At 37.9% G+C, this 16,524-nt stretch overlaps 1 protein-coding gene across 5 annotated transcripts in view; it reads right to left on the bottom strand.

Annotated features, from left to right (window-relative positions):
- NF1 (neurofibromin 1) overlaps window positions 1-16,524 on the bottom strand; it is a 324,371-nt gene that overhangs the window by 99,690 nt on the left and 208,157 nt on the right. For all 5 annotated transcript variants that reach the window (XM_058446141.1, XM_058446142.1, XM_032163044.2 and 2 more), the window contains one exon: window positions 14,712-14,822. In XM_058446141.1, the coding sequence (XP_058302124.1) occupies window positions 14,712-14,822 (111 nt within the window). The remainder of the gene's footprint in view (window positions 1-14,711; window positions 14,823-16,524) is intronic.

Genomic DNA, 16,524 nt, shown 5'->3' with positions numbered 1-16,524 from the left:
CTTTTTAAAATTAAATCATTTTTCTTTTATCATGAAAAATAAGTGACCACAAGCCAAAATTAGATAACAGACTTACAGTATTATACCATTAGGAAGACAAACTTGCTCAAAGATGAGCATTCACCCTCAGAACCTATGTTTTACAACTATGGAGAAATGTGTTCTTTTTCCTATATTAGATTTCCAAAATGAAGAGGCTGACATTTTACTATTGAAGAGAATCATGCTTATATACAATTCTAGAAGGTACTCACAATTAGGCCTCTCATAACAATGGCCTGTCTTTTTGCATATCCATTGCTCACAAAACTTCCGAATAGTTTCTTCCTCTCTCTCTCTCTTTTTTTTTTTTTTTTTAAAAAAGAGGCTGGAATTCTCCTTTGTTGCCCAGACTGGATTCTGAGCTCAAGTGATCCTCCCACCTCAGGCTCGCAAGTAGCTAGGATTACAAAATAGTTTCTTGAAAAACAACTGTCTACACTAAAAAGCCACTTTTCAGTGCTATATACTACTAAAATGTTTTAAATGTTCTACTTTTAATGTTCTACTTACAAACCTAGTAGCATAAAAATTTTAATCCTGAAAACCTGAATTGCTTTCAGACAAGATCAGGTGCATTCAGGGTGGTATGGTTGTAGGCCTGAACTGCTTTCAGAAATAACCAAACATACATAAATTCATTTCAAAACAAAATTTTTTTGAGACAGGGTCTCGCTCTGTCCCCTTAACCGGCTGAAGTGCAGTGGTGGGAACATAGCTCACTGCAATCTTGAACTCCTGGGCTCAGGAGATCTACTTGCCTCAGGAGATCTACTTGCCTCAGCTTCCCAAGTGGCTAAGACTATACAGGTGTGTGCCACCACACCTGGCTAATTTTTTAAAAAATGTATTTTGTAGAGACAGGGTCTCATGATGTTGCTCAGGCTGGTCTCAAACCCCTGGCTTCAAGTGATCCTCTTGCCTTGGCCTCCCAAAGCACTGGGATTATAGGCATGAGCCACTGAAGCTGACCTCATTTCAAAATGTTAGAAGTTCTATTTAAAAGAGACATGAAGGCCAAGCGCGGTGGCTCACGCCTGTAATCCCAGCACTTTGGGAGGCTGAGGTGGGCAGATGAACTGAGGTCAGGAGTTCCAGACCAGCCTGGCCAACGTGGTGAAACCCCATCTCTACTAAAAATACAAAAATTAGCTGGGCGTGGTGGCGGGCAAAGGTGAGGCAGAGAATCATTGAATCTGGAGGTAGTTGCAGTGAGTGATTGACCATGATCCACCCTGGGCAAAAACGAAATCTGTCTAAAAAAAAAATTAATAATATATAATAAAAGAGACATGAGGACAGGTGAATGAGATAGACATGGATAAAATTAAAAATTTTTAAAAAAAAAAAAAAAAATGCTTCAATTACCAAGGCAATGTCTGTGCAAACATCACTCAAGAAAAGATCTGTGTTCTTTTCATGAAAAAAAAAAAAAAAAAAAAAAAAAAAAAAAAAAAAAAAAAATTACAGAAGGGAAAACTGGACCTGTTTCTAAAGTACAATATTAAAACTGCAATTTGAAATTCTCAAGAAAGTGCTATATGAAATTTATGATCATTCTTATCATTTTCAGAAATTACTTTTTTCCATTTTCTTAAGAATTTTGGAAGAATCAATACGTGAGAGAAGACAGTTCTGGAAACATTTCAAAAACAGATCAACTGAAAGTAATGTAAGTATATAAAGAAAGACACAATTTTTTAACTTAATTTTTGTTTTTTAGAGACAAGGTCTTGCTCTGTTGCCCAGGTTAGGGTATCCATAGCTCACTGTAGCCTTGAATTTCTGGGCTCAAGCAATCCTCCTACATCAGCCTCCTGAGCTGCTGGGACTATAGCACACATCCCACCATGCCTGGTTGATTTTAGGAAGATGATACAGTGTACATACCGTTTGTAGCAATTAGGGTTCTAGCAGGAAACAGGTGGCACATTCAAACTGAGATATTAGAGATTATGTATAAAGGAGAAGGCAGTTTTTAAGGAAACTCTAAGAGACAGTGTGATACTATACCTGAAGTAGTGAGTGCAGGAAGCAGTTAGCAGAAAGCAGACACAGAGTAGGTTGTGTGGAGAGGGTCACCCAACAAAAACCATACTGCATGGATGGATGTTGCCAGCCCACAAGGATCCTGGAGAAATGGAGCCAAAAATATATACCTCCTAACCTTACTCTCTTTCTTCCCCCCAATCTTCTGCTTGTATTCCCTATGTGCCAGCTGAAAGCCAGAGAGGACAGGAGCCCAATGATACCCTCTACACAGGTCAGCCTCTTAGGGTACAGAGCAGGGTAAAGAACAGAGTGGATTTGAAGAGGCAAAGGCAAGATGTCCAGCATGTAGTTATGTTAGTCAGCACAAACTAATTTCTGTCACAAATAATCCCAAAATATCACTGGCTAAGACAACGAAAGTTTATTTCTCTTAGATCACGTCTTCTAATGGTTTTACCACCTTCTATCTAGGGTCTTGGAGACCCCCTCTCCACTGAACCGTCTGTTTCTAGTAGGCGTTGATAGAAGAAGGTAAGAATGGAAGATTGGTGAGAAGTTAGACATCAGGCTTAAAAATCATATACAGTTGACCCTTAAACAACATGGCTTTGAACTGCGCTGATCCACTTATACAGAGGTTTACTTCCACCTCTGCCAGCCCGGGGACAGTAAGACCAATCCCTCTTCTTTCTCCTCCACCTACTCAACATGAAGATAAAGAGGATGAAGACCTTCATGATAATCCACTTCCACTCAGAGAACAGTAAATATATTTTCGCTTCCTCATGATTTTCTGGGTAACAATTTCTTTTCTCAAGCTTATTTCATTCTAAGAATACAGCACATACAACATTAACTTACAAAACATGTTAATCTGCTTATGTTATCAAAAGGCTTCCGATCAACAGTCTATTAGTAGTTAAGTTTTTGGGGAGGCAAAAGTTATACGTAGATTTTCAATTGCATGGAGATTCAGTGCCCCTAACCCCAGTGTTGTTCAAGGGTCGATTGTACATCATTGGAACTGATATTTTACTGGCCAGAACTCAGTCAGATGGTACCACCTAATTATGAGACTGCTAAGAGTGGTATGGTGCTGTGCCCAGAAGGATGAAGAGAAACATGAATATGCTAAGTACTATTCTTATCGTGTATTATGTAACACTCCAGTAAAAACTGGAACAGCACCCCAAAATCAATCTCATCAATATTTCTGCAGTGAAACATTAATATCCACACTAAACGAAACAAAGATGGCTAAAAACCTCCCACCTATGCAGATAAGACATTTGCACCAAATAAATTTTGGTGTCAAACTTTTTTATATTTTTATAAAACTTAAGGTTTTTGGAGGATTTTGGATTTTAGATTACAGACAAGGGATTATGAATGTGCATTGTGATCCACATTGTACAAATGAAGAAATCTTCTCAAAACAGCAGCCAGGAAAGTAGAGATGAAAGTTAAACTCAGGCCTGTGCCTTCCAAATTTATGCTAATGTGAAGAGAAAACTGCAAATAACCAAATAACTCTTACTTTAGACATCATTAATGATACCAGCCCTCCGACATGCAGAAACAGGAGGTATTTCAATGAATTCCAATACTTACTGTGTCCCTTTTTTTTTTTTTTTGAGATGGAGTCTTGCTCTGTCCCCCAGGCTGGAGTGCAGTGGTGTAATCTCAGCTCACTGCAACCTCCGCCTCCCGGGTTCAAGCGATTCTTCTGCCTCAGCCTCCCAAGTAGCTGGGACTACAGGCGCATGCCACCACGCCTGGCTAATTTTTTGTATTTTTAGTACAGATGGGGTTTCACCGTGTTAGCCAGGATGGTCTCAATCTCCTGATCTCGTGATCTGCCCACCTCGGCCTCCCAAAGTGCTGGGATTACAGGCATGAGCCACTATACCTGGCCCTGTGTCCTATTCTTTATAAGCACTCACTATATTAGAAGGTAGAGGGAATAGAAGGAATAAGAGGTGGTATCTTACCACAAAAAAGCCAGAATATGGTGGAAAATTTAGTTTCTTTAGTGAAAATGAGACTCTGATCAAAGTATAAAGTACTAAAATGACTGATTCTGACGTGAAGAATTAGGGAAGGATCGTATAAAAGGTGCTGACATGAGTGGAGCTTGAAGAAACAACACAATTTTGAATGAGGAAAGTACAGTAGTACCCCCTTAACTGTGGGGGATATGTTCCAAGACCCCTCAGGGATACCTGAAACCACAGAATTACAGTATTGAACCCAATGTATGCTGTGTTTTTTTCCTATATATAAATACCTGTGATAAAGTTTAATTATAAATTAGGCACAGTAAGAGATTAAAAACAATAATAAAATAGAAGTTATAGCAATATACTACAATAAAAGCTATGTGCACACGGTAGCTCTCTCAAAATATCTTATTGTATTATACTCGCCCTTCTTGTGATGATGTGATATGACACAATGCCTATGTGATAAGATGAAGTGAGCTGACTGATGCAGCACTGTGACACAGTGCTAGGCTACTATTAACCATCTCATGATACATCCAACTTACGTTTATTTCTGGAATTTTCCATTCAGTATTTTCAGACCATGGTAGACCATGGGTAACTGAAACTATGGAAAGTGAAACTTAGGATAAGAGGGGGCTATTATTACACTTTGGGCAAGTTGGGGAGGCTGCACAAAGATACAAAGTTGGTGGGTATTTGAAGACCTGATAATGGCAAATTGATTATTGTTTGTTTGCGAGCATTTGAGTACTAAATAGAATTTAAATTTTACTTAATCAACATGAAGAGGCCTGGGGAGCTTAAGATAAATAAGAAAGAGAAGATAATGAGAAATCCAATGTTGGAGAAACATTTGGCTAGGTGATGATACAATTAACCAAGAGATTATGAGAAGAATATATCTAGATACAAAAATAGGAAGGAGAAAACGCTAACTTTTGAATTTTAAACAAGTTGAGACTGGGGTGTTTGAAGCATCGATAAAGCGTTTTGTAAGTGTAGTACTCAAAAGGTCAGGATTAGAAAAATAGAATAAGTCACAGTTTGCTCAAGTTCGAAACATTACTATTACTATTATCAACTATATATGCCCCAAAGAAATCCACAGAATGAGCAAGTGAGCAGAGAGAGGACAATGACAAACTCCTGTAAATTACTGTAGTACTCTGATTCATAATATCTACTCTGGTTGCCAAGAAGCTTTTTTGTTTGTTTGTTTACTTCTTAGATCTGACCACATTAACCTCCGGTTAAGTGAAGTTATTATATGTACCATATAAATAAGATTTACCAAGCATGGTTCTATTCATGGTTTATTCATTCAGGGGAAAAACGATCTTCACAGCACAGTACAACAAGTGAGGAACATGTACTGGCTTGTACTTCTGCCATTTATGTTGCAATTTCCTTGTATGTCAACACCATTGTTCACAGTCCTGCAATTTTTAAAGTGTGCTGGCCAATATGATGAAAACATTAGCAGAATACAACCAACTTCCCTATATGCTAGTTATCATGGAAAACAGCTGACCAAAAGACAAAATTCCTTCAAAAAATTTACTTTATGCACTTCAAGGTGAGTGGTTTAATACATTAAAAAACATACACAAACACACAAAACAAAATACATATACAAACACACAAAAGTTTGTAAACTCAGTATGAAAAAGTATCACTTTCATATGTAATCTTTTTCTTAAGTTTCATATTAATGAAGTTTAACTTCTTTTCTAAGGTTACTTTATTTACCAAAAATTAAACACCTGAAATGTTGTATTACTGAATTATTTTTTAAACTTCAAAATAACCATGGGTAGAAACTACCCTATAAACATATGTACAGATGTTCTAAGGAAAACGCAGACACCTTTAATACACTTACTTGGTTTAAAATCATAATAATCACAGCAGGCAAAATAGTAAATTCATCTAGTTAGAGTCAATCCAGTGAAGCAATTCATTAATGTATACAAGGTAACAGGAATAACAAATGCTATTCACTGGATTCTTTAAATAAGCAAGCAGATTTTAGAACTTTATTTGAATTCTTTAATCTCTGCCAAAGTCTATCTGCTTATACGTAGTTGTCTGGAAACACTCGGTTGGATACTTCCAAAGATCAAATGGCAGGTCAAGTTTAGAACACATGACTTCCTCACTAATTACATTTAAACAGCATGCAGTGAGTGAGAAATCAGATTCCCCATAGACGCTGGAGAAAGACTGAATTCTTACTCTTCAAAGAAAAATATCAAAAGGTAACATTAATTTGAAATGTTCTCAATTACATATTAGAGCCAAATGTAACTTTTAATATATATGTTAGAGTTCTACAGTTAAAATTTGGGCTTTAAGTCACAGACTTAAGTTCTAGCTTGGGTCATTTTTAGATATACATCCTCAGGTAAGTTATGCCCCTTGTCTGAGCCCATTTGCAAAATGAAGGAGTTGGTTTTCTTCATTTCTAAATCTTAAAACTATGAATATCTCTAACTATTTTTTTTGTTGTTGTTGTTAACGAAGAAAACCTCATCCCAGCACTGGGGAAATCCTTTGGTTTAACCTCTTTAGTCTTTGGAGTAAATATTTAGAAGTAATATCCTAATTTGTGACCTAAACTAAAACCTTAAATTGTTGGAATAAAGGTCATGAGAATCAAGAAAATACCAATATTTATTTCATTATTTCTTTTGTTGCTCTACTGTCCCAAATTGCCTCTCAGTCTTTGCCCCTACCCTACTCTATACTGATCTCAAGCCCCCATATTTATTGTATTGAATGTCTAGTGTTTTATTTTTTTCCTTTTTTAAATAGAAAAATGCCAATTAAGCTCTTTTTCAGTCTTGGGATTGTTTTTGCCTTCAGTTGGTAGCCCTCAATAGAAAATAGGTCTTCTGTCGGCAGATGTTGACAACAAAGAAAGGGAAGCTTTTAATTTGTTCACTAATAGTGAACAAGCAAACATTTACATAACACAAATGTACTGATAAACACAATTAAGGATATATGCTTGCCTATTTGTGATCCAAGTGTTCAATTAAAATCATATAATTATTGTGAAACAGAGGAGGATGATGTTTGAGCTATCACTGATCGGCCTGTTCTTCATGTTTGTCAACATTCCGGGAACAAACTTCAACATCAACAACCTCAAATTCTATGGCAGTATCCAATCCTGCATCAAGCCTGAATCCCAGGACCAGACCTAATCCCAGGATGAGCACCAATCCCAGAATGAACCCCAATCCTGGGACAAGCCCAGATCTCAAAATGACCTCGAGTCCCAAGATGACTCCAAATTCCAAGACAAGTCTGAATAGAGCAGTGACCCCAAAGATAGCCACAACCATGAATATGAACACTGTGACAAATGGTAGCACCAATCCCGGAATGAACCCCAATCCTGGGACAAGCCCAAATCTCAAAATGACCTCGAATCCCAAGATGACTCCAAATTCCAAGACAAGTCAAAATACAACAGTGATCCCAAACATAGCCACAACTACGAATATGAACACTGTGACAAATGGTAGCACCAATCCCAGAATGAATCCCAACCCTGGGACAAGCCCAAATCTCGAAATGACCTCAAATACCTAGATGGCTCCAAATTCCAAGACAAGTCTGAATACAGCAGTGACCCCAAAGATAGCCACAACTATGAATACGAACACTGTGACAAATGGTAGCACCATACTCAATCCAATGGACAACATTTATTTTCTATGTAATATTTTTGCTGTTTCATGTACACTTGCACTCAGGCTGAAGTGAACTTCAACTGCCTGCATTCTTATCTCAGTTTCTTATTATCTGCTGAATGACAAGCATGCTAGGAAAATATCATTTATTTCAACTTACTATTTAAGAAATTTTCATTATCTTAACTTGAATTTTTTTTTGCAAATTATAATTGTGTATGTTTAAATATTAACTTAATATGATGTTTTCCTTCCATATGAAAAAAGTATGTGCTACCTTATTAAATGCTGAAACAGGCAAAATACCATGTTTGCCTTTTAAATGTTTGCAAAACTGAACCGAAACTCAGATATTTATATTAAAGGTGTAAGAGAAGAAATTATGTAGGTGGTGTGTGTGTGTGTGGTGTGTGTGAGAGAGACAGCACACACGAGAGCGAGAGAGCAAGTGAGCAACAGTGACAGACAGATGAAGGATAGGGGATAGAGGATGGGGGTGTGGGATAAGGAGTGGTATAGGGGAAGTTGTTTTTGTATTTTATTTTTATTTTTTTGAGACAGAGTTTCACTCCTGTTGCCCAGGCTGGAGTGCAATAGCATGACCTCAGCTCACTGCAAGCTCCACCTCCTGGGTTCAAGCAATTCTCCTGCCTCAGCCTCCAGAGTAGCTGGGATTACAGGTGCCCGCCACCACGCCCAGCTAATTTTTTGTATTTTTAGTAGAGGGGTTTCATCATGTTGGCCACGCTGGTCTCAAACTCCTGACTTCAGGTGATCCACCTGCCTTGGCTTCCCGAAGTGCTGAGATTACAGGTGTGAGCCACCATGCCCGGTCTATATTTTTTTATTAAATAGACAAAAAATGCTAATCTGATAAAGTCCTCTACAAAATAACACATTCATCTGTATTAACATATTTCATGAATGTGTTAATACTAATACGTCATTTTGCTAAGAAAAGGTGCCAATTCTGCTAACCTTTGTAATGTATAATGATATTGCGCCAATGACAAGATTATTTTATACTGAGTAAAACTTTATCTTATGTTTCAAAAAATCATTTGTAAATCAGATGCCTGGAATTGAGAATTTATTTTCCCCAGAGTAATATATCTCATAACTGTTGGTTAGGTTTTCATGCTCATCTACAAAGATTTACCCAAGCATAAAATTATAATAGTAATAAGCATGTAATTAATAGTGCATTTGTTAAGAGCTTTGGCTTAGGTTTGAAACCCAATTCTGATTCTTACTAGTTGTGCTACCATGAATTAAATACATGACTCAGTGAGATTCCCAAACAAACTTTAGTAATAAATGAATCACTTGGAGTGCCTGTTAAATATATAAACAAGGCCCTGCCCCTGAGATTTTGGTTTGGAAGTGGAGGCTGGGGATATGTTTGTTTTAATGTTCCAGATCATTCTGGTAGCCAGGTTTGGGTTTCAGTTTATACACACATCAATTAATTGTTAATAATATCTCAGAAGGTTATGTGGATTAAATGAGAAATTATGTAATATGCACAGTTTCCTGATGCAGAGAAAGCACTTAGGAAATGTTAGCTATTATCATTATTTACTACTATCACCCAAAAAGCAATTGCCAGGTATCACAATATTCCTAAGAGGAAAACTCTTCTTTATAACTTGGGGTTTTTGTTTTGTTTTGTTTTAATTTATTCTTTCAGATAGGGCCTCACTTTGTTGCCCAGGCTGGAGTACAGTGGTGTGATCTCGGCTCAATGCAGTCTTGACCTCCCAGGCTCAAGTGATCCTCCCACCTCAGCCTCCTGAGTAGCTGGGGCTACAGGTGTATGCCACAATGTATGGTTGATTTTTGTATTTTTCTGTAGTAACAGGGTTTCACCATGCTGCCCAGGCTGATCTCAAACTCCTGAGCCCAAGTGATTTCCCTGCCTTGGCCTCCCAAAGTGCTGGGATTAAAGGCGTGAGCCACCTTGCCCAGCCCCTTTGGGGTTTTATATTTTTAATTATTCTTACAAAAACAATATATGCTCCTGGCAAGCCAAACAACATATAGATATATAACAGAAATATTAAATTGGTCCTCTATCTCCTCCAATCACACTTCTGGGATAAGCAATGTGAACAGTTAATATGTATAGTTTCATACATTTCTCAGTCTACACATACACATGTGCAGGTGCACACACACAGTCATGTACCTTGTAAGTGTAACGTAAGTGTCATCCCTTTTTAAAGCTGGATGTAGAGGACTTCTGCTACTTCTGCCTGCCCAGTATCCATTTTTCCTCATTCTGGTAACAGCAATTCAGTTTTCCTTTGTGAAAACCCTGCCCCCATGCCCTTCTTTTAGTTCATGCAATTTGGATAGGGCTGGCTTTACCACTGCATTCCAGGAAGGGCACATGATCCAGGCCTAGATAACCAAGAAATTCCATCCCCCTTGCCATAGTGACTGCCTTAGGAATTGGCATGTGACTTACACCAGGCCAGTAAGACCAACCACTTTTGCTGAAACCACAAAACTCGGAAAGAGGTGTTTTTCCACTGGGATTGTTAAGCTGGGAGAGCACAAACTATTACCGGCCACAGCGAGGGAGTAGCTGCTTGGGAATAAAACCGACACAAAGAAAGTAGAGTTAAGAGCCAGAGAAGACAGATGTTATGCAGATGATATTGTTTAAAGCTCTGCATCTAGTCATGCAAGAAACTAGTACATCTCTTGATTTTCTTAGGTACATGAGTCAATAAATTCCTTTTTGGCACACATAAATTTGAATTGCGTTTCTGTCACTTGTAATAAGCAAAATTAACACATTGCATTATTCCCTAATATAAATGTATCATCATTTATTCAACAATTCCCCTTTTGAAACACAACTCTATTGTTTTCCTTTTTGTTGCCACTATATAAACAATGTTGCAACAATGTCCTTGTATTATGCTACTTTACCACAGGGCAAGAGCATAAGTATATAGGATGGAATAGAAGGAAAAGATTGGAAAAGTAAATTAGGCCAAAATTACCTTGCATGTTTGACTACAGAACTTGGACTTTATACAGGGAGTCAATGGGACAGACAAGCTTTCTACTGGAAACTGGCTCCAGAAGAAATGTTAAGATTACCTAGAAGTAGTCATCTGGGGATGAAGGAGGAGGAGAATAATGCTACATTAGTATAGGTAAGACACAGAGTTCCAGCAATGCAGTGGGGGAAAATGGTTTCGAAAGACATTGCCAAAGTACCTAATAGTAATATTAGACCATTAAGGTCCAACTAAAAAAAAAAAATTAGGCCAGGTGTGGTGGCTCACATCTGTAATCCCAGCACTTTAGGAGGCCAAGGCAAGAGGATTGCTTGAGCCCAGGAGTTCAAGCCCAGCCTGGGCAACATAGCAAGACCTCATCTCTACAAAAAAATAATAATAATTAGCCAGCTGTGGTGGCACACACCTGTCGTCCCAGCTACTTGGGAGTATGAGGCAGGAGGATTGTTTGCGCCTGGGAGCTAGAGGCTGCAGTGAGCCATGGTAGTGCCACTGCACTCCAGCCTAGGCAACAGAGTGAGACCCTGTCTCAAAAACAAAACAAAAAAAATTAAAACACATACCTAAGAACAGCCCCTGATGAAGAAACAGCACCGAGTGGTCACATTTTTTATTTTTTTTAGACAGAGTCTTTTTCTGTCGCCAGGCTGGAGTGCAGTGGTGCAATCTTGGTTCACTGCAACCTCCGCCTCCCAGATTCAAGCAATTCCCCTGCCTCAGCCTCCCGAGTAGCTGGGACTACAGCCACCTGCCACCATGCCTGGCTAATTTTTTGTGTTTTAGTAGAGATGGGGTTTCATCATGTTGGCCAGGACGGTCTTCATCTCCTGACCTCGTGATCTGCCCGCCTCAGCCTCCCAAAGTGCTGGGATTACAGGCATGAGCCACTGCGCCCAGCCAAGTGGTCACATTTTGAATCACATGACTGCTGGGCCAGGAGCACATACTGGACATAGGGGCAGCCAGAAATCAACTGGCTGGCCAGAACCTAACATTAAAGTTTCTGCCAAGCAGAGGTACTTTTTAGCTGAATCATATTTTCTTTCTGGAATTTCAGATGTGCAGTACTGAGATAATGAACGGGTTACTATCTGGGGCAAAAGCTGAAAGGATACAGAAAGATGAAAATCATGAGGAAGAGTTGAACACAAAACCAAGAGACAGTCAAAGAGCGTAGCCAGTTCCAGCACCACAGCCATCTAGTTCTCTATATCTGGGTAGGCTCTGCTCTAATTCATGCTTTTCCTAAAAACTATCCTTGAGAAAATACAAATGACTGCTTTGCAATAAAAGCCTAACTAAAACAACTTAATTGATTGCCCAGGATCTCACAGGTAAAACCAAGATTTGGTGACTAACGATGAGAAAGATAATAAGAGGAAAGAATTTAAAATGATTAGGGTCTCTAGATGGGGAACTAGAAGGGATGACGATGGTACTGAGAAAGAGAAATATGGTGTGAAGAGGAGGTTGATTTGAAGACGTACTGAATTAAGTTTTGGACATTTCAAGTCTGAAACGTCTGTGGACTATCGATAAGGAGATTAGAAAATCCACAATTCAAAAAGCATTACTTAATACATAGAAGTCTAAGCCACAGAAACACAGGAATATCAAAAGAGAAGTCAAACCCAAGTGCTCTTTGACAAAACTGATGGCATACAGACAGACAAGACCTTCATAACAGGGTAAATGGACGCTCTGCTCTGATGTACTGTGTACTCATCTGTCTTGGAGCTAGGCTTCACACCAGGTGAAAATGAAGGCCAGGAGGAGCTCCAGTAAGTCTAAGTAAGAAACTAAAAGGATTGAAAATCTGAAACTGACAGTGCCATATCCCCCAAAAAAAGAATGAAAGAAAAAAAGAAAATCTCAAATTTACTCCTTACACAACTTTATAGGTCACAAAACACTTTACAGGAGAGGTAGACAGATTTTATAAGCACATCCCACACCTTTAACATATGAAGCAACAGATTTGGAAAAATAAACTTATCTAAGATTATGCAGCTAAGGCCAGGTGCGGTGGCTCACACCTATAATCCCAGCACTTTGGGAGGCTGAGGCAGGCAGATCACCTGAGGTCAGGAGTTCAAGACCAGCCTGGCCAATGTGGTGAAACCCCATCTCTACTAAAAATACAAAATTAGCCAGGCATGGTGGTACAGGTCTGTAATCCCAGCTACTCAGGAGGCTCCGACAGGAGAATCACTTGAACCCAGGAGGTGGAGGTTGCAGCGAACCAAGATCGCTCCATCGCACTCTAGCCTGGGTGACGAGTGAAACTTCATCTCAAAAAAAAAAAAAAAACAAAGATTATGCAGCTAATAAGCAGCAGAGCTGAGAATTCTTAGCATTCTCTAGCCACAAGACTCAATAGGTTTCATGGAAACCAAACTGATTGAATCTCACTAAGGGATCTGCAGCAGGTCCAATCTTTCCTTTCGCTTTTTCTAGATCACCACAGAGAAGGAATACAAATGTAACAGTTTCTGATCCTGGAAAAAAAAAAAAAACAAAAAAAACGCAGCTTTGTTTTCCAGAAATCTTTGCTATTTGTAACCTAATAAGATTTTAAAGAAGAGGGGGACAGACATCTTCTACCTCCCTTACCAATGTTTGCTTTTTACTTAGACAACAAAGGGAAAGTAAAAATATCCTGGTTGTATTAAAGGTTGGGGTTAGAACACAAATATGGTTCATCTCAAATGCAAATGAAAATTAAAATGATCTTAGGCAATTTAGAAATGGCAACTGAGATGAGAGCTGGAGAGAGGCCTTTCATGGGAAGGTGGAGGAGGGGTTACTTAGAGTTGTTAAACGGCAGGGGGTGGGGGGAGGTTCAGTGCAATTTTCTTACTTTCTTGATTCCCTAATACTCCAGTCCTTTGGACTTCTTGGTCTTAAGGCTATCTGAATGACCCTATTAGACAAGTTTCCCATCTTCCACTGATCTTCCTTCACTGTCTCTCTACTATTTCTCAACCTCGATTTGTTTCCTACACACTGCCACCCGTGGCCAGCAAGTTGACTAACAATGTAAGTCTACTAACTTAATGGTCATGGATGTTAAATACTGTTAAATTCAGAAAAAAATACTGTTAAATTCAGATTAAGTCTATAACTAATGAGTAGCAGAACTAGGTCTAAACATGGAATCTCATGACCTGAGATTCCAAAGTCAGAGGTTTCTCTATGTATCGTGTTGTCTCTAAGGCTCAATTACCATGAATGTATGTCATGGTAAATGGAAAGAAGTAAAACTGACCAAATAACGTCACAGATGAGTTTTCAAAAGTAAGGTAAAATGAGGCAAGAAAGAAAAGACAATGGTAGGGAAAGCAAGGCAAGCATCATACCTATTATTAAGGAAGAGCTCACAACATTTCCAGAAAGGCTTTCTAGGAGCTAGCCTCAACTGAGGGCAGCATGAACAAGCACTGTTTTCCAGGCCACCCCTTGCACCATCTTCATAAAGATTTTTCACCACTCCTTTGAATTATTTTTTAAATCACCCTGGTGCTGTCTTTCACAGCATGTTTTTAAAAGTTCTCAGAAATAGGCTCTTACAGTTTTATTTCTTCCTTTAAAAAAAGTTCCCAGTTATCATGTTGTGAGTACTATTTAATCAGAATATACTTGAAAACAAAAGATTCTTTGTGGGTTTTTAACTCTTGGTAATTAATCCATTGCAGGCGGTATTTTAAAAAATGATGTAGGACAAAGAAACCAATATGAAATGGGTAGTATGAAAAGCAGCTACTAGATACTGACCATCATTTTAGGAAAGGCAGGCTATTTACCCTGCTATATGCTCCCAAGTAAACTTGTCTTCAATTCCTGTTAAGTCAATCGGGAAAAACCAAACTTGCCATCTCTCTGTATTTGCTGTAATTTAAAAAATTATGTTAAGAGACCCAAAACATAGTATTTCTTACCTCCGTGCAACATAATAAAAAATAGGATTCCCAGCTTTGGAAGTCCCAGCTTGGTAGAAAATACTTAACGTTTTCAAAGCCTTGAATTCTTCTTTTTCATGTACCTGATGCCTAAAAGAAAAATAACAGAGTAATTATGAGGCTTTATGTTGTCTACTGAGTAAGTAAAAAAGTCTATAATTGGATAAACAATAAAATACTAAAATGAAAAAATATTTTAAAAGCAACAGGCATTCTAAAGGGTAATTTGGCAACATGCAACAAAAATTTCAAGGTATTACTCTTTGAACCACAAAAGCACTTTTAGGACTATTCTAAGAGAAATATTGGGCAAGGATATTAACCATAGGATTGGTTTTACTCATGACATTTTTGTCCCAGACAGAAGTTTATGATTTTTTAAATAATTCATTTTATCAATCTTTTCTAGTTTATGGATTTTGAATGGATGAAAAAGGTCTTGCTTTGCTCATGTTTTTTTTTTTTGATTTATGGAAGTTTATCATAAATGGTATGCAAATATTTTTCCAAATCATTACTCAGTTTTATCAAAACCATTTAGTGAAAGTCCATCCTAATCTTGATTCTGAATACTAGTTTTATCATATATTATGTTCCCATATGTATTAAAGCCTGGCTTAATTTTTATATAGTTTGCTCAAGACTCAGTCTGCTTCTTTAACCTCAAGATTCATGTCATTCATCAACTCTAGAAAACATACATCCATTAGCCTTTCAAATATTACTTCTTCCCATTCTCACTGAGCTCAGTTTCTAGGGAACACCTACTAGACATATTTTGAACCTCCTCATTCTATCTTCTGCATCTCTTAACCTCTTTCCTATTTTCCATTTATCTGTCTATACTGACAGTATGCTAGGTAATTTGCTTAGAAACTAGCTTCAGCTATAAATTTAATTTTTTTTTTTTTTTGAGATGGAGTTTTGCTCTTGTTGACCAGGCTGGAGTGCAGTGGCGCGATCTCAGCTCACTGCAAACTCTGCCCCCCGGGTTCAAATGATTCTCCTGCCTTGGCCTCCCAAGTAGCTGGGATTACAAGTGCCCACCACCACACCTGGCTAATTTACATACATATATATATAATATATATAATATATATAAATATTATATACAATATATATTATATATATATATTTAGTAGAGATGAGGTTTCGCCATGCTGGCCAGGCTTGCCTCGAACTCCTGACCTCAGGTGATCTACCCGCCTCGGCCTCCCAAAATGCTGGGATTACAGGTGTGAGCCACTGCGCTCGGCCTAAATTTTTTTAACTACACATATTTTCTTTTACACCTAGTATTTCTATGAGCCTTATGTCTTGGGAAGAGATTGCATTAGCTCAGCCCATCATGCTGCTGGTACCAGGTCGGAATTTTAAAAATATTAATGGCAACAACCTAGATATCATTTGACAGGAGAAACAAATATACATGTGCATAGATAAATGACTGGGAGACTATTCACCAAATGTTAACTAAATTATTTCTTGGAGGATAAACAATTTTTATTTTTTTTTACTTTCTTTAGATTTCTATATCAAGTAATTTAATAATTTTTTTAAATAACTGAGAATATTATAAAGCTACCTTCTTTTTTTTTAAAAAAGAAAATGGGCCTCCAAGAGCATCAGTGGGAATTTAGAACAAAAATAAGATCTAACATTTATTAAACACTTTACAAGTACCAGATACTGTGCTAAGTATATTATATATATTGGATTACTTAATCTTCAAAAGCACAAAAGACTGCTTTGTAAGGGAATGTAGGATCTTAGAAAAAAGGAGTAATAAAAA

The sequence above is a fragment of the Hylobates moloch genome, unplaced genomic scaffold, assembly GCF_009828535.3.
Source record: "Hylobates moloch isolate HMO894 unplaced genomic scaffold, HMol_V3 SCAFFOLD_10, whole genome shotgun sequence".
In the NCBI taxonomy this organism is placed as follows: Eukaryota; Metazoa; Chordata; class Mammalia; order Primates; family Hylobatidae; genus Hylobates; species Hylobates moloch.
This window is presented reverse-complemented; position numbering and strand designations above follow the sequence as displayed.